Source organism: Mastigoproctus giganteus, chromosome 1 (genome assembly GCF_048544385.1).
Source record: "Mastigoproctus giganteus isolate SK-2022 chromosome 1, ASM4854438v1, whole genome shotgun sequence".
In the NCBI taxonomy this organism is placed as follows: domain Eukaryota; kingdom Metazoa; phylum Arthropoda; class Arachnida; order Uropygi; family Thelyphonidae; genus Mastigoproctus; species Mastigoproctus giganteus.
The window spans coordinates 42,387,839-42,406,624 of record NC_143575.1 but is presented as its reverse complement, the minus strand read 5'-3'; the positions used below and the strand labels follow the sequence as shown (position 1 = coordinate 42,406,624).

Here is an 18,786-nt window from a genome sequence, read left to right as displayed (position 1 = left end):
TTTAACCATTTTAAATTTGTCATATATGCAACTGTCTGCTATACTGCCAGTAATAATTTTATGGTTGAATTTATTGTTTAGTCCAAATAGGTACAAAATTTTTAAATTTAACATAAATAATTCTTCCTGTCTAGTTCTGATATTAATATCATTATAAAGCTGTGGGTTTGAAAATGTTTATACAGTCGAACTTGGTTATAACAAGCACGGAAATAACAAGATCACAGCTGTAATGAGTTAACAGACAATGATTTTAATTTACGTGAATTCCCATACAATCGCTCACTGTTATAACGAGCATACTACACGGATATACAGTACAAATTTTGGTAACTATGCAAATATTCTTAATTGCTCGGGTAGTCAAAAACCCAATTCTTGAAATAGACAAAAATGAACAGGGCGACTTAGTTTTTATGACCAAACACATTGGATTAGCGGCCAGTCTATGACATTGTCCTTTCAGGATGGGGGCTATACAATAGTGCATTGGCGTTCCACTTGTCGCATTACCCTATTTACAGATTGTCTTGTATTCACTGAAACATAAATTTATTTCGGGACGTCTAAGAATTCTGAAAATGGGACTTCTAAGGATTTTGGAAACCGAACTTCTAAGAACATTATATGCAGATCACTTTACTGTCATTTTAAAATAAAATCAGTTAGAAACAAACCCTTCCTTTGGAAACATGTCTACTAACAAAAAGAAAGTGTCTCTCAATTCGCGAAAAAAGTCGAAATTATTCTTGAGTTAGAACGTGGTGCAAAAAATGTTGAAATGTGTAAAAAGTTTTCTTTGTCCTCTTCAACAGTATCGATATTGTGCTGATATGTAAATATGTGTAAATAAACATGTTTACATATTACACTGGAAAAGAACATATCCGAAAAAAAAGTGCAAGGTAACAAACGTATTGTAGCATTACTTGAATGGTTCACTACACAAAGAAGTGCTGGATTTTCAATAGACAGTTCGATCTTGAAGGTTCAAGCAGAAAAATTTGCTAAACAATTTGGATGCAACAATTTTGTATGCAACAACAGCTGGCTGGATCGATTTAAAAACCAAATACAAGCATATTAATACAAATAATATGTAGGTATATCTTGCTATACATTAAAATAATTTTCCTCCTAATGATATTTCCTCGGCCAATGGGAGAAGAGAGATGCAGGTTACGTGGTAATACATAACAAAAGCTTGTTTTACTGTGGTAAAACAAACTTTTGTTTAATAATCGTGGTCATATGCTGTGTTTATCTAACATGACCATGCAGTACCATTTTTGATGTCCATATGTAATGTATTTATTTAAATAAACTAAATGCCACAAGGCATAATATTTTAAGATTCTATATCTATATAATATCGGTGTAGATATGCCATAAACAACTCTTAAAGAAAAACTACGATCACAGTGTGAAAGACACCCACCAATGAAAAACCAACTAGCTTTGTAACGGTGCTGTCTGGGTGGTGATGCCCACCAAGAATAAGTGACAATAGTCTTCTCTATTAGTGAAGATTCACTTATTCAAGGTAGTGTAATACATGGTAACTCGAATGAAAGAGAATGGGCCTGTGGCAACTCATTGTGAAAGATGAGCACAATATGAGATACCTTTCACACTATGATCGTAGTTTTTTTTTAAGAGTTGTCTATGGTGTATCTACACCGATATTATATAGATATAATAACGTATTTATGTATTTATAGCTGAGGAAGAGACACACACACAGAGCTGAAAGCTTCTGTTAAGTATTTTATTTTATCAAAAGAAGTGAGTGCAGTGAACAAGGGGCGAAGCCCCCTAGTATTAATATTATTTTATTTTCTCTCTAATATTTCTTTTGTTTTTTGAATCTATATTTTTATCAAGTCATTGAGAATTAAAAAAAAATAGGAGGTAGATTTTAACTCATCACTAATATAGTGAGTAATGGTTATAATGAGTATTTTGTCGGTTCTTTGATGCTCGTTAAAACCAAGTTCGACTGTATTCTATTCCCTGTTCAATGTTATTCTTGTGCTTGTTATTACTAGAGTTGTTAATATCTGATCTGTGTAGATTTAGTCTAAGGTGTAATTTTTTGCTGGTTGTCAAACATACTTTATGTTACAGGTTCTGCATGTGATTAGATATATGACATTGCAAAATGTAGGCTCTGCAGTGTCATTAGTTATGTGCTGTGGATGTATGCAAGGACAGGTAAGACAGAGTTTATTGTTACAGGTGTTGTACTTCAGGTTATGGTTGGATATATTAGTGTGGGGTTCCCAGAACTGTCCAGGTTAGTAGCATCAGATGCTGTTGTGCTCTGTTGTGTGTGTGTGTATAAAAGAGTATGTATAGCGTGATTGCTGTGCTCTGGGGAACTATAAGAGGATAAGACCCCATGGTCAAATTTATACCACTCTGTCAATGTAGTATGTTTTCATTATTTTGAGATTCCATGGTGCTTAAATTTTTTTTAAGTTAAATTTCATAATAATGAATTTTTTTTTATTTTATTATTTTAAGCAATAGTAAAATAATAGATATAGTTTAAATATATATAAAGGAATTATTGATATGAATGGTGTAGACCAGGGTTGGCCAATGAGTCAATCGCGATCTACCAGTCGATCGTGGATTTAATTTCGGTTGATCACGACGAATTTTAAATATACAGTCATCCCTCAATTTGTGCACCTTGTGCAATGAAATTTTTGAGATGGTAGATCATGGCACATTTTGAAGGACAAAGGCAGATCGCATCACAAATTAAATTGGCCACTCCTGGTGTAGACCATAATTTCAAAATTTGGTATTGGAGCTGTTAAGAAGATAATGAGAATGAAAGCAGTTCAAGGTGGCATTAGATAAACCAGACAAAGCTTATTAGTATAATAATAATAAGAAGAAAATAAACTATGAAGGGAAGCCATAGTATGAATAGAGTGGAGTGAAAAAGAAATTAAGTTGGTAATTATGGACCAGGGACACTGCTTAAGCAAATTAACCCTATGACCATAATGTATAAATAGTAATATATTGAAAGTGTATAGGAGAAGGCTGTTACTATCAAATCTACGATATACATGAGAAATTAATAAAATAAATATGAACTAAAAGAAATAAATGCGAAATGAGGTAAAATAAAACCAACATAAAGAACTAAAGGAAAATGAATATGAAATGAGGTAAAATAGAACAAAATAAAATGAGATAAGATAAAAATAATATCAAATAAAATGAAATAAGATACCATATTGCCATATAAACTCATAATTTCAATGTCTTCATCAGAGATCGGTCATCTACTGAAATTAGGTAAAAGCAGGCAATATGTAGGGCTCTGTTTCCAACATGGTCTGTATTCTCGGAAACACGTAGTATGAAGAGATTTTGAATTTAGCAGCAAAAAAAAATAGGGGTGAATAAATTATGCCAAAATTTTTTGTTTATATATAAATTTTATAGTATATAACAGAACTATGGTGCTCAATACATTCTATGTTGACAAATTTATCTTATTCTTCTACAAATATAAATTTAATATAAAAAAAATATATTTTTTGGAATACTTATTCAGCCCTATTTTTTCTGCTAAATTCAAAACCTTTTCATACCACGTGTTTCCGAGCTTACAGACCAGGTTGGAAACAGAAGCCTACATATTGCCTGCTTTCACATAATTTCAATGGATGACCTCTGATGAAGACATTAAAATTATGAGTTGTAATATGTTATTTTATTTTATCTCATTTTATACTGTTTCTATTTTACCACATTTCACATTCATTTCTTTAAGTTCTTTATTTTATTAATTTCTCATGTATACCGTAGATTCGATAATAACAGCCTTCTCCTATACAGTTTCAATATATTACTATTTATACATTATGGTCACAGGGTTCGTGTTTCTAAGCAGTGTACCTGGTCCATAATTACCAACTTCATTTCTTATTCACTCTGCTCTATTTCCCTTCATAGCTTATGTTCTTATAATTACATATATATAAAGGGTCCGGTCACATTATTATGACCACCTACCTAGTATCCAGAATATGCACCTTTCGCAGCATGCATTGCAGCCAGCCGCCGTGGGAGGGACTCGATAAGTCTGCGGAAGGTTGCTACAGGTATCTGTGACCATGCAGACTGCAGTGCAGTGCACCACACAGTTCCTGTAGGTTCTTTGGTGGAGGATCCATCCACCTGATGTGTCGATCGAGGTGGTCCCATAGATTTTCAATTGGGTTAAGATCGGTGGAATTTGGTGGCCAAGGGAGTAGCTTGAAGTCTTCGTCGTGCTCCTCAAACCACTCACGGACAATTCTGGCAACGTGGCATGGCATACTGTCTTTCTGATAGATACCATCAAACCCAGGGAACACAGTCAACGTGTATGGGTATACCTGATCAGCAACGATTGATAGGTAACCATTTGCATTCAGGGTGCCCTCCAGAGGTATCAGCGGACACAAGTCATGCCATGAAAACATTCCCCAGACCATAACGCCCCCCCCCCACCAGCCTGCCTTCTGCCAACAATTGTGTCTGGGTGTCTGTTCTCAGAAGTTTCATGCCTAATATGCCACCGTCCATCCACTCAGTGGAGCAGAAACCATGACTCATCAGAGAAGGCCACCCATTGCCACTTGGCCAGGGCCCAATGTCGGTATTGCTATGCAAACTGATGTCGTTGTTTGTGATGAACGGCTGTCAGCACTGGTGCTGTCACCAAGCATGTGTTCCAGAGCCCAATGCACAACAGGGTTTGCTGCACTATTGTGTTGGAGACCTTTCTGGTGGCCACATGGTTGATTTGGATGGTCAGTTGAGCAACAGTAGTGTGCTGATCAGTCCTGACCAACCGTTTCAGCCGATGTTCACCTCTGGGATCAATGGTGCGTGGGCTCCACGATTGGCACACTGGATCGTCAAAGCAGTCCCATTCGTCCAGTCTTGATACACTTTCACCACTGCAGCACATGAGCATTTCACAAAGTCCGCTGTTTTGGAAATGCTGGCACCCCTGGCCCAATAGCTGATGATCATGCCTTTTTTCCAGGTCTGATAGGTCACGTGCTTTGCCCATGACAGAGACTGTTACTGTCTTCATGAATGCCGAACATCAAGCCTTATATGCTTGCAGTGTGTGAACTTGACACATGCGCTGTATGATTCGCTAGGCGTGTGTGTGATGTCTGCATTGGGGGTGGTCATAATATTGTGACGGGACTCTGTATATATATAATGTTTTTTTAATGTAAAAAATCAAACCCTATAATCTCAAAATCAGGGGTCAGATTGGAAGGGGGGGTGAGAGTAAGCAAAATCACCAATGTACAGGACAATCATAAAGTTCTGCAACCCATAGTATGAACACATATCAGAATGAATTACACACAACAATTTAAAAAAATATATATGTCACTCAAAAGTGAAATGTGTTAACTCTATTAAACATTCATCTCGTTACATGTCATCTTTGGAATGCTCATGAATGTTTTATATTATGGAAAAATTAAGTTATGAAAAACTAATACAGGATGTGTAACTTTCCATGTATATATAAGGACAAATAATTAATTTTCTAAGAATTGTAGTTAAGTAGGGAATTTTACCCTGCAAAATTCAAGAAAAAACTTATTAGTAAGATAATTTTTCTTATACAGTAAAAGAAACAGCACTCAGTAATTCAGAAGGCAGGATCTAAAGCAATGGGTTTCAAACTTTTTTACAACAGCCACAGTGTCTAAATAATTCTGGTGGGTAGATATAGGTCTATATGTACATCTTTATCAATCCATATTACTATTGTGATCATAATCTACACATGTAGCTTATGATCATATTACTACACGGGGTTATAAAAAAAGTTCGTACCCTGACCTAGATAAAACATCAGTAGGAAGATGCGCTTTTTAATATAAGTTTTCTACATATTCAATAACTAACATGTAAAATGTCATTCCCATAGATGATTGTACACCAGAGGTGGAGCCTGGAATCTGAGGAAGGACGATAAGGTTGACAAAGTGGAATATTGAGCAGTGATCAAGTTCCTGCATTTGCACAGCAAGAAAGCTCAGGAAATTGATGAAGCTCTGTATGGGCAGAATTGTCCATTCTATGACACTAAAAAAGTGGAAACAGTAGTTCCAGTGCAATCGTACAAGTGTCTTTGATGAGCCAAGGAAAGGAAGGCCATCGACATCCACAGACAGTGAGATGGTTCCAAAGGTTGAGCAGCTGGTGCTGAGTGGCAGACATGTGACAATTCATTTAATTGCAATCAGATGAATTGCAATTAGTTATGGGTCTGCCCACAGCATTTTACATGACCATCTGCACATGTCTAAGGTCTCCGCACGATGGGTTAGAAAATTGCTGATGCCTTTGCAGAAGCAATGTCGAATGCAATGTTCTCGCCAACTGTTGGATTTGTGTAATGCGGATGATGAGAACTTTTTTTTTAGGCTAAACCCACCCTATTCTCCTGACTTAGCACTGTCAGCATACTTCTTGTTTTGAGAAATGAAGAAACCATTGTGTGGTTTCTTCATTTTGATTCGTCTCAGGAAGTCATCAACAAAGTGGAACTGGTTTCAGGCAAAAAGTGTCGACTTCTATGATCAAGGCATTAAACAACTGATCCGTGTATGGGAGAAATGTGTTACTATACATGGAGAGTACATAGAAAAGGATTAAAGTTGCTGTGAAGTTTCACCTTCCTAGGGTTATTATTTCTAAGTAAGGATACGAACTTTTTGATACCCCCCCCCCCCGATATCATGTCATATCAATATCATATTACTATCACTAATATTAATATCAATCCATATTATTTCAATATGGACTGATAAGTAATTATAATTTCAATAATATCAATCCATATTATTTGATCATAAGCTAAACGAAACAAACATTATACAGGCATTACTTTAGCAGATTAAAATAACCACCATGGATATCATACTAGAATACTAGTATCTCCTTAAAAATTAGTTTTAAGCAGAAAATTTTTAACCAGTTATTTACAGCTATTAGTTTGTAATTTCAAACTAAAAGTGTTAAGTTGGTTAAAGAATTGTCGTTTCAGTGTTTCTTAAAGAATGTGACATTGATCATATTGTACATACACATGTACATTTAGCTGATAGTAACTACATATATTAATCTGGTGATGGTAGGTCACCTGACAGGTACCCCCTCATCTCATTTTTTTTTATCTTCCTAAATATAGTTAACTTTTACTGCAATAGTTTCTAAAAAAATTTTTTAACAGTTTTTGTACAGAAACTGACATGCAAAAACGTGTCCCACCAAAAGTTGCAATTATTTTGCAAATTATTTGGCTTTTTGCTTGAAGAGCAACATGGTACCAGACAAGCATTAATACTGTTTGTTTACAGTCTCAGGTTAATTGTTTTTCCTCTCCCACTGGTTCAATAAACATCTGTGGTCTTACTCTAGTTGTTTTTGAAAGATTTATTATTAAATCTTTCAAAAACACCTCAATAAACTCAATATTCTCTCAAGATGGTTGCTACACTTTGGGAAGCAACATATGTAATTTAAAATTTCATGCACCATGAAGCATGCCAAATTTGAAATAAATTTTGAAATAAACTGAAAAGTTTATTTTAAAATTTATTTTGAAATAAACTGTAAATAACTATTAGTACTGATTTTATAATATTTTTTAAATTTTTTAATAATATATTATCCATAATAAACAGAAATATATGCAAAAGCACATTTCAAGTTTCACGCACTTAATGGTCTTTTAAACTGGAAAAACAGAAGTGACTAATGATGTTTTTATTTTGTCTAAAAGGTAGGGTTTTTTTTTTTTTTTTTGTGGAGTTTTCAGCATAATTAATTTTTATGATAGTATCATTATGAATCTTGTTTACAAGTGGAAAAATCTCAGTGTGCATTTTATTCCATATAGGTGCTATTTAATATCCTACATGATCTCAAAAAACTTACATCACTGTAATTTCCAACGTAAAATGCTTGCATCATTTCTCTTGCTTCCTCAGAATGACCAGAAGCTTCAAAAGCTTGAGTAGCATCTCTCCCTTGAAGAAAATAAAAAAACTAAAAATTTCAGAAATTTATTAAAATAAGTTAATTCTCTTATGTTATTGTGATATATTTTAGCAACAGCTTTTAGTTCTGGTGAATAAAATTATTTAAATAGCAAAAAGCATAATAATACAAGGGCTGTTCAATAAAGAATGATCATAATTGTTCATGAACAATTGCAGTGCATGTGCTATTTCAAGCTGAGCTGCAAAATTTAAAACCAAACCAAGCTGCATTACATAGCAACTGCACAGTTGGCTCATGCACATTGTGTGACCTTGGCTTACCAACATGTTGTGCCAATCATACAACTGTTATGGGACCTTACTATGGAACTGTACTGCACACTTTGCGGAATCACATCCGTCGCAGACAGCCACGACTGCACACAGATGGGTGGATGCTGCATCACGATAACACGAGGCCTCACATTGCTCATACTGTGATCCAGTACTTAGCCAGCATTAATGTCAAATGTGTTCCTCATCTGCCTTACAGCCCTAACCTTGCACCTTATGATTTTTTTTTCTCCCGAAGTTAAAGGAGGAGATGCGGGGAAAATGTTTCTAGTTGTCAAAAAAAGTTGTAGACTTGGAGACAAGTCTCAAATGCATGTCAAAAAGTCACTTCCACCATGTTTTTGAAGAATGACAGAAATATTGTTATTAGTGCATTTCATCAAATAGAGCCTACTGTGAAAAGAACTATCAAAATATGGATGATTGTTGAAGGAACATTGTGAAAAAAAAAATTACAATCATTCTTTATTAAACAGCTTATATATACAGCTCGGGTAGTACTTTGGCCCTCTTCCTGGTAAACTAAAAGGAGTTTTAATTTTAAATCCCCCGCAGCATTACCACCCAACAATATAGCGACAAGACAGTACAGGTGACCCCCGCTTAATGCTGATAATTCGTTCTGGAAAAATAGAGCGCTAAGAGAGCGCTGCATTCCCATAAAGTAACATATGTATTTGTGAGTTGTGGTCGGTGCCATGGGATATTTCCTAATCGATAATTAGCATTTATTAGCATTATTAGCATTAGTAGAGGCATATGATGCAAGAAAGCAAGCTTATTCAGCATCAGTCGAAAAAAAAAAAAAACACACACCACTCCCATTTCACCCCTCCGTTCGTTCGAAATACCTGTCCAGTTGAGCTTTAAATTTGTTTAGGCTATCAACTTCAACAACAAGTGATGGAAGTCGGTTCCACCAACCAACCACCCGCTGGCCAAAGGCAAATTTCCGCACATCTATCTGACATCCGTCCTTCCTCAATTTGAATTTATGCCCTCTGAGGTGATTATTCTGAGCAAGATGAAGAATCCCATTGGCATTGAGCATGCTCAAACCATTCAAAGCCTTATACACCTCTATCAGATCACCTCGCCGGTGCCTAGTCTCCAGACTCTGTAATTTGCAGAATAATAAACGGTAGTGAAAAGATGCACAGCTGTCGGTCAAAATATTTAATATACAAATATTTGTACATATATAATATTCTGCATTACATACATATATAATTATGTGGTAACTACTTATGTATCAAAATTAAACTTAAAATTCCAATTAAAATTGTGAATTTAATTGATTTTAATTGATTTAATTTAATTGATGAATTTAATCATGAAAAATGTGTTGATTTTGGGGCAGTACTTTGGCCCTCTTCCTGGTAAACTAAAAGGGGTTTTAATTTTAAATCTCCCGCAGCATTACCACCCAACAATAAAGTCAACCGATCCTTCACCGCTTTAAAACCTAGCATGTTTTTTTTTCTTTTTTCAATATGAAACTTCTTTTAGGCATCCGTTTCCAAAAAAGTCCTGCTTCATCTATGTTAAAAACTTGTTGAGAAGTATAACACATAATGCTCCTCTTCAATAATTTTAACAAGTTCTTTTTTGAAAGTTTCGGCTCCTTGATTTGCACTTGCAGCTTCTCCCTGGATTTTAAATCTATTCAACTGATGTCTAATACTGTACTGAGTGATGACTAGACTTCGGATAAATGCATATAACTCAAATATTACAAGCAATATACTTGATCATTTTTTTAAAATGTTGATCTCAGGACTATGTAACAAGTCACTGTTTAGCATGCGAGATTAGCATTAAATTAGCATGCGAGAATATTTCATTAAGCGTGGGAAAATTTCTCAAGTCGGCATGGGAAACGTTTTAATGCTGTTTTGCTATTCATTTTCAAGCTATCGACTCCATCAAAATGAAACGATTTCATTAAATATGCCAAAAATGCAATCTGTAAAAGAGCGTTATATAGTGATTTGTGACAGTGTAATAGTCAGATATGGGTTATAATATAAGAACAGCGTTATAGTGACTCAGCATAAAGCGAACTGCACTATAATGAGAGCCTGCAGTATAGCAAAAGATGTTCAATTACTCTTCCACTTTATGGTCATTACTCTTCCACAGAAGAGCAGAAGTATAATTAACCTTTTGGATTTGTTGCATAAAACTAATTAACATTCAGGAATGTTATTGAACAAACTAAGCATTTGAGACCAACTAAAAGATACAGTTCAAGGCACAGACCTAAATGGATGTCAGATGAACTAATGAGACATGTTGCTGAGAAGAAAAACTCATGGTATGCATATAAATTATCAGGTGATACAGATGCCTACAACAGATATAAACTAGTCTGCAATCAAGTCATAAAGGAGGTTAGAACAAAATAAAGTAGATTATGAGAGGTCTCTGGAAAAAAATTGCAAAGAAAAGCAGCAAAGATTTCTTTACTTATGCAAACATTAGAAAGAAGGGGTTGAATCACATTAGTCTACTAAATATGAATGGATTGAGTGTTTATGATCCTGCTCGGGTTGTGGACAAACTGAATGGGTACTTTGCATCTACATTCACACAAGGAATTTTTCAGATATGGAGTTGCCAGAAGCAAGTCAAATTCTGAAGGAGAGCTGAATGATTTTGTGATAACTGAGAGGAAATTGGAGCATAAATTGTTTAAACTAAACATAAAAAAAAAAAATAATAAAATACTCGGGATGGATTGGATGATATTAAAGGAGGCAGTAAAAGAGGTAAGTGAATCTTCAGCAATGATTATGAGAGCATTCCTGGATTCAGGAGAGATCCTTATGGACTGGTGATGGGAAAATGTATGCATAATTCACAAAGGAGAATCAAATGGAAACATGAATAATTAAAGACATATTAGCTTTACTTCTGTTCCAGGGAAAATAATGAAGTCACTTGTTAAAGAAGTAATGCAGAGAGGAATACAGTTATATTACAGTTACAGTGTGGATTTCTTCAGGAGCGATCTTGTCTGACCAATCTGACTGGTTACTATGATACAGTAACAAAGGATCTTGATGCAAAAAATAATTCTGACATCATATACTCAGATTTCAAATAAGCCATTAATACTGTTGCACATAAAAGAATGCTATAAAAATTGGAACAATGTCATTAAGTGTAAATTTCTGCTATGGATGATGGTTGATTACAAGAAGACAGAGTGGCTATCAATAGGCACTGCTCTTTTTGGACTAATGTTATGTCTTTCCATATTATACAAAGGGTACTAGGAAAGTTTTGCAATACAGCTTTGTTTATTTAATTTTTTTTAAAGTAATTTCCTCTACATTCAATACACCTCTCCATCCTCCGAAACCAATCTTTAAACCAGTTCTGCCAAGTTTCACTAAGGAGTAAAGCACACTCGTTGTCCCAAGCCCGTAGAAGGTCCTCATCACTGGAAAACCGCCTCCCTTTTAGCTTCATTTTCACATGCGGGAACAGTGCAAAGTCGCAGGGGGCAAGGTCTGGTCTGTAGGGAGGGTGCTCGAGAAGTTTCAGTCCTGTCGTGGTCAAATATTCCGTGCAGGCTTTGGCGCGGTGAGCTGCAGCATTATCGTGATGGAGGTACCAGGTGGCCATTCTTGACTTTGGCCGCAGGTTCTTCATAGATCCAATGACTTTAGGCAGGCATTGTTCAGTATACCACTTAGCTGTGACTGTCTTCTGCGTGTCCAAAACGACACGTTCCACAATTCCACTCGATTTGAAAAATACAGCTATCATTTTCTTCTTTACAGATCGGGATTTTCTGACAATTACGGGTGTGTCGTCATCATCAAAGACCCAAACTTTGTTTTGAGCCTTGGTCGGCAGATCGTAATAGTACAGCCAAGTCTCGTCACCTGTCACGATGTTGTTCACATACCGAGATTGTCCCTTATCAAACTTTTTAACATCTCCCGGCACCAAGTCACACGTCGTGTCATCTGCTCTTCAGTCAGTTGATGCGGCACCCAGAGAGAACAAAGTTTCTTCACGTGCAAATGATCTTGCAGAATCGAACGAATTGCTGGTGCATTTAGGCCCAAAGTATCCTCTATCTGTTGGTAGGTCACTCGCCTGTTTTCGTCAAGCATTTTCCTCACAGCAGTAACGTTTTCCTCCGTAACTGACGTTCGTGGCCTTCCCGGCCTCTCAGAATCCTCCAGAGTGAAATTTCCCCTTTGGAATTCTCTATACCACCTGAATATCGTTGTACGATGTGGACAATCATCATCTAGTGCAAGAGTCATTTCTTCTAAGCACTGGTCTATGGTTAAACCACGCACGAAATTATACCGCAAAACTGTCCTCATCTCATTTCGTGACCACGATGCCATCGCAAGCACTTTACACTCTCACTACTAATGAATAACTGAGCCCATCGACTTGGCGCGGCGGCTACTATGCACGTACATGTCTCAACATGCAGCAACAAGTCTCAACATGCAGCAACAAGCAGCTTCCTGTGATTCGTTGTTGTGTCATATTGCAAAACTTTCCTAGTACCCTTTGTATAGCGACAAGACAGTACATTCAGGGATCAGTGCTGAGCCCACTGTTCTTTTCAGTATTGCTAATGATACTGATGAAGGCATATCAGGCTTAATGCTTAAGTTTGCAGATGATACGAAGGTTGGCAGGGTAATCAAAATAATCATGGTATGCTGCTGAAATAAAATATCGACTGATAGCCTAAATAAATTTAAGGCTCAGCTGGACAGGTATTTCGAACGAACGGAGGGGTGAAATGGAAGTGGGGTTTTTTTTTTTTTTTTTTTGGCTGTTGCTGCATAAGCTTGCTTTCTTGCATCATATGCCTCTACTAATGCTAAGATGGGCTGAGAAGTGGCAATCAAAGTTAAACATTGACAAATGCAAGGTACTGCACATGGGTAAGAGTAATCCCAGATTAACATACCAAGCTATGTGGTATGGCACACAGGAAAGTGGAGAATAAAAAAGCCTGGGGTAATTGTGCAGTCAAATATTAAGTTCTCTAAGCAGTGCAGACAGGCTTCCAGGATAACTCATGGGGTTTTGTCAATGATATGTAGGAATTTTTCCAGCACGGAATAAGGAGATGATTATCCCACTGTATAAGGATGAATGTACAAGGAGTTAGCACAAAAAAAAGATGAATTTTTATTGGAATTGGGAAAATGTAAATTGGATGTGGCAGTCTTAACTGAAACAAAGAAGAAAGAAAGAGGTGAAGAAATGACTGGAGAATATATTTTCCTTTGGTCTGGTGTCGGCTGGCATGTAAGAGCTAAGGCAGGGATGGCTGTACTTATTCACAAGAATCTCAGAAAGTTTACTGAAAAATGGATTTTTGTAGATGAATGAATCATGACCCTTGAAATTAAAATATATGGAAGATAAATTACTATTATTGGGGTATATGCTCCTAATTGGGGTATATTGCTCCCAATAATAATATTATTGGGGTATATGCTCCAGATATTAAAGAAGATTTCTGGGAAAACCTGAAAGAAGTAATAGAAGCAATTCCACGTTGCAGAGAAATAGTCATAATGGGGGATTTGAACTCTAGAGTGGGACAAGGTGCGGTAGGAAGACACGGAGAAAATGTAAATGATAATGGAGAGAGACTGATTGAACTTTGCTCACAATATAAACTGAGGATTAGTAACAACTTCTTCCAACGTAGAGACATTCATAAGCTCACATGGTTCCAAGAAACAAAAGGACTATAATCATTAATTCATTATGTGATCACTAAACAACAAAGCACAATTTTTGTCTGTGATGTTAGGGCCCAGAGAGGAGCATATTATGGTTCTGATCACTTTTTGGTGAAGGCTACGTTGTCATCCCCCATGGATGTGCCAAAAAAGGAAGGAGAAAAGGAATAAAGACTTTGAGAGAATTGAACAACTTGACACCAAAAGATTCAATGTGGACTCACTAAAAGATGAGAGCACTAGAGGCTTGTATCAACGAAGATTAGACCAAGAATTAGATGAAACCTATGGGGAGAGTGCAAAGATATATATGAATACTTAAGAGAAAAAGTGAAGAAAATTGCTGGAGAGGCAATAGGAAAATCTCAAAAGATGAAACAAAATGAATGGCTAAACACGGAAATTAAGGAATTAATAAAGGAGAAAAAGGAAGCATGCCAAAGATGGCTAAGCTCAAAAAGTGAAGTTCATAGAAAAATATATAAAGAAAAAAAAAGGAAGTGAAAGCAAAAGTCATCAAGGCAAAGAACGGGTCCTGGGATAGAGCATGTGCCGAGGTGAACAGCAAATTAGGATGCACAAGACCTATAGAGGCATGGAGAGTATTGAAGAGTTTAAGGAAAGCTCATAAGCAAAACTGGAAATGATAGATCTAAAGGAATGGGTCAATTCTTATGAACAGATATTGAATGAAGGAAGAGAGGAATTTAGAGAAATTGAAAGAGAGACAGTTATCGTGGAAAAAGGATTGAACATTAAAATTAAGGAAGTGGAAATAAAAATTTGCAAAAAATGGAAAAGTAGCAGGGCCGGGTGGAATTAACATGGTGCTGCTTAAATATGGAAGTCGAAAAGTTATAAATCTACTAACTCGATTGTTCAACAAATTATGTGATGGTGAAGAAATACCAGATGAGATGACAATCAGATACATTACATCAATTTTCAAGAAAGGTTACAGAAGACGATGCTCCAACTATAGCGGAATCTGTGTTATGAGCTCTATTGCTAAACTATTTGGAAGTGATAAAAATCAAAACTGGAACAAGAGATTGTTATTTTTGAGGAACAGTGTGGCTTTTCGACCGGATGCTCATGTATAGATCATTTATTCACTGTTAAGCAAATTCTGTAAAAATGTCAGGCTACAAACCAAGATGTAGGTATGCTGTTCATAGACTTAGAGAAAGCATATGATAATATGCGAAGAAATCTTCTGTGGAAGGCTATGGAAAAAATGTCAATAAACCAGCCATTAATTGAAATAATTAGAACATTTTACAAGAACAATACATGCTGTATAAAAATATCAAGAAAATTTAAGACTTCCAAAGGACTACTTCAAGAATGCATGCTTAAGCTGCACCTGGAAGTTGTTCTAAGACCATGGTCACAGAAGTGCAGTTCAATGGGTGTTCCCCTTGTTCAAAATAAGTACCTTTACAATTTACTGTTTGCAGACGATCAAGTTGTGGGAGCACAGGATGATGATGTAAATTACATGGGTAGAAAGTTACTAGAAGAATATAAAACATGGGGACTGACAGTTAATTTTAATAAGACATGAATCGAAGTGAGGAGGTTCTGGATTTAGATGGAATACAGGTGAAAACTGTACAGCAATTTAAATACCGGGGTGCAATTATTCAGGCTGACAAATCATCTGCACAGGAAATTGAGAGAAGACTCAGTGATGGTAGAAAGGTCATAGGACTGCTTAATTTTGTGCTATGGAATAAAAATATTATTAACAAAACTAAACATCAAATATATATAGCAATATTACAAAGTGTTTTATTATATGGATGTGAGACTTGGACCTTAACTGAAAGACAAAAAAATAAACTACTGGCCGTTGAGATGGATTTTTGGCAAAGATCGGCAAGAAAGTCTAGGACTGAAAAGGTTAGAAATGAGGTGATAAGGAATACAATGAATGCTCAAAAAACCATCATTAATAAAATAGAGGAGAAAAGATTGGAGTGGTTTGGCCACGTGATTGCCCAGAAGTCATGGAATGGATGCCATGGAAAAGGAAAAAGACAGGTAGACCAAGAAGGACGTGGATAGAGGGTGTAATAGGAGACATGAATAGAAGTGGACTGGTGGACGGAGATTGGGAAGATAGAAGAAAATGGAAAAAAAGAATAAAGGAATAACTTTTCGATGTTAGGTTGAGGAGAACAGTAGAAATAACAGAATAAATTCTAAGAAGATAAGGCAATGGTTAGGCCACATCTTGAGTGCTGCATACAGGTTTGGAAGCTTCATTTTAGGAAGGATGTGAATCTGTTCGAATGGGTGCAGGGAAGAGCTACAAGATTGGTGAGCAGTAAAAAAGTGTGCTCTTACCAGTAAAGGCTTCAATTTTGTAAATTTAAGTGTCTGAAAACTAGGCCTCAAATGGATTGAGTAAGGCCTTCCTTGAATGAATTGTGTTTAAAATGAATGGATTGAGTAAGCTCAATGCTTTTGGAGTCCTTCCTCTTCTTCAAATTCAAACTGAGGAAGGATGGTTGCAGATCAGATGTGCATAAATTTTCCTTCAGCCAGACGGCAGCTGATTGTTGTCTGATGTTGTAGACAGGGATATGCAGGCCCTAGACAAAAGTATTTTTGGGGCACCTGTAAAAATGTTTATTATGAAATAACATTTAATGTCTTTGGATTAATAATAATAATGATGATAAATGGATAGGTTTTGGTGCCATTTTGTGAAGTCTTTACATGGGATCAATTTCTAAGCATTTTTATATGGCCTTTTGTACATGTTTGACTGAACTTTTCGGTAAACTTGCTCAGTCCAATATTCAACATACATATTTTTCAATGTGTCACAATATGAAATCACTGATATTAGGCATTGCTTAACTTTTGAACATCAGTATGTGCTTAATGAAATATTAAATATAAATTTTAAATATAATATTTTTATTTACTATTTTTAATTTATAAAATTAAAAATATTAAATACCAATATAACGGAGAAATGTATCTGCTCCACACGGTGCTCGATTTTTGAAATCCTGAACATCATAAACTTTTCCATGTACAACAATCCACAATCCACCATCTTTGTTGTGATTCTCAAGGTCTGCCTTACGAATTGTGGTAGATTCTTCAAAAGATTTCTGACTTGGACTTGGAGTACGAAAATATGCTAAAACAAAAAACATAAATTGTTATATCAATTTTTTTTTTTAATTTTCAGAATTTTTAAAAATTCTTTTTCAATAAATAAAATAATTTTAAAAAAAAGTCCGCCTCCTGAAATCAACCGTGCTTTCCTGATAGTTCTGATTCAGAGATCAATTTCTAAGAAATTGATCTCTGAATCAGAAATAACCATCAGAAAATTTTGCAATCTGATTACCATTGTATTATAAATTACAGATACTAAGCAAAGAAATTATTAGATAAAAACAATGGATTTTATACTCTGAACTATGTATACAAAAGAGGATTTAAAATAAGCAGTTTCTTTGCCATGTTTTTGCTAAGAGGTTTTAAAATAAGTAGTGTCCCCATCTTCCTGATACAGAAGATGTGGAAATTGAATGTTTCTATATAGAGCTGAAGGAAGTAGTCAAACTAACAAAGACACAAGACCTAAATATTGTTATGGGAAATCTAAATGCTAAGGTTGGAAAGGGCAGATCTGGTGAAACTGTAAAAGAATTTGGTCTTGGAGCAAGAAATGAAAGAGGGGATCGGCTGATATAATTTTTCCAAGAGGAGAATTTGATGATTGCTAACACCTGGTTTCAACTTCCCCAGAGAAGGCTCTATACATGGAAGTCACCCCTAGACAACACACAAAATGTGGTCAGAAACCAAATTGACTATATCATGATCAATCAGCATTTCCAGAGCAGTATTAAAAGCACTAAGAAATACCCTAGTGCAGATACTGATTCCGACCACAATCCAGTCATAGCCGACTGGGCTAGCCGGGTGGGTAAAGTGCCTGCTGGCAACCCAAAGGTCGCGGGTTTGGATCAAAGTACTGCAAAAACCCTGGGAGGTGCATTATGGCCACAGAAACCGATGCGCCAACAACTACAAAAAAAAAAAAAAAAAATCCAGTCATAACCGAGATCGAGCTGAGATTGAAGGCTACTAGCAGAAAGCAAACCAATAGAGAAAGTTTACTTAGAGAAGTTAAAAAATCCAGAAACGTATCAATTAATGAAGACATGCCTTAACGAAAGAATGTAACACATCCATAGGCAGGAGGAGAGGGGAGTGGAAGATCTTTGGAAGAGTTTTAAATCTGTTCTGACTGGAGCAAGCTCAGAAGTTCTAAGTTCTAGGTTATGAAAAATGTAACAACAAATATGCAATTGCATGACTAATTATTGAGGGGAGAATGGAAGGAAAAAGGAGAAAGCCTGGGAGAAGACATACATCGTGGCATGATAACATTAAGAATTAGACAGAACTGAAAACAGAGCCGCTGTTCGGAACTATCAGAGACAGAGACATCTGCCGTGGTGGTCACCGACCTCTGTTAAGAGATGGCACACAGAGAAGAGAAGTGTCCCCGTGTTTCCAAAACACAAGCTAAGGTAAGAAGGTTTAAAATAAGTAGTTTTGTTCCACTGTTTTTTTCAACATCGACTTGAAGTTAATTAATATAAAAAATAAGACTTTGGTGT

General features: G+C 35.9%; 1 protein-coding gene across 1 annotated transcript in view; it reads right to left on the bottom strand.

Moving 5' to 3' along the window:
* HERC2 (E3 ubiquitin-protein ligase HERC2) overlaps nt 1-18,786 on the bottom strand; it is a 971,627-nt gene that overhangs the window by 720,437 nt on the left and 232,404 nt on the right. Inside the window, exons 23-24 of the mRNA XM_090372402.1 lie at nt 17,103-17,288; nt 7,990-8,081 (exon numbers count right to left, since the gene is read on the bottom strand). Coding sequence (XP_090228528.1) covers nt 7,990-8,081; nt 17,103-17,288 — 278 coding nt within the window. The remainder of the gene's footprint in view (nt 1-7,989; nt 8,082-17,102; nt 17,289-18,786) is intronic.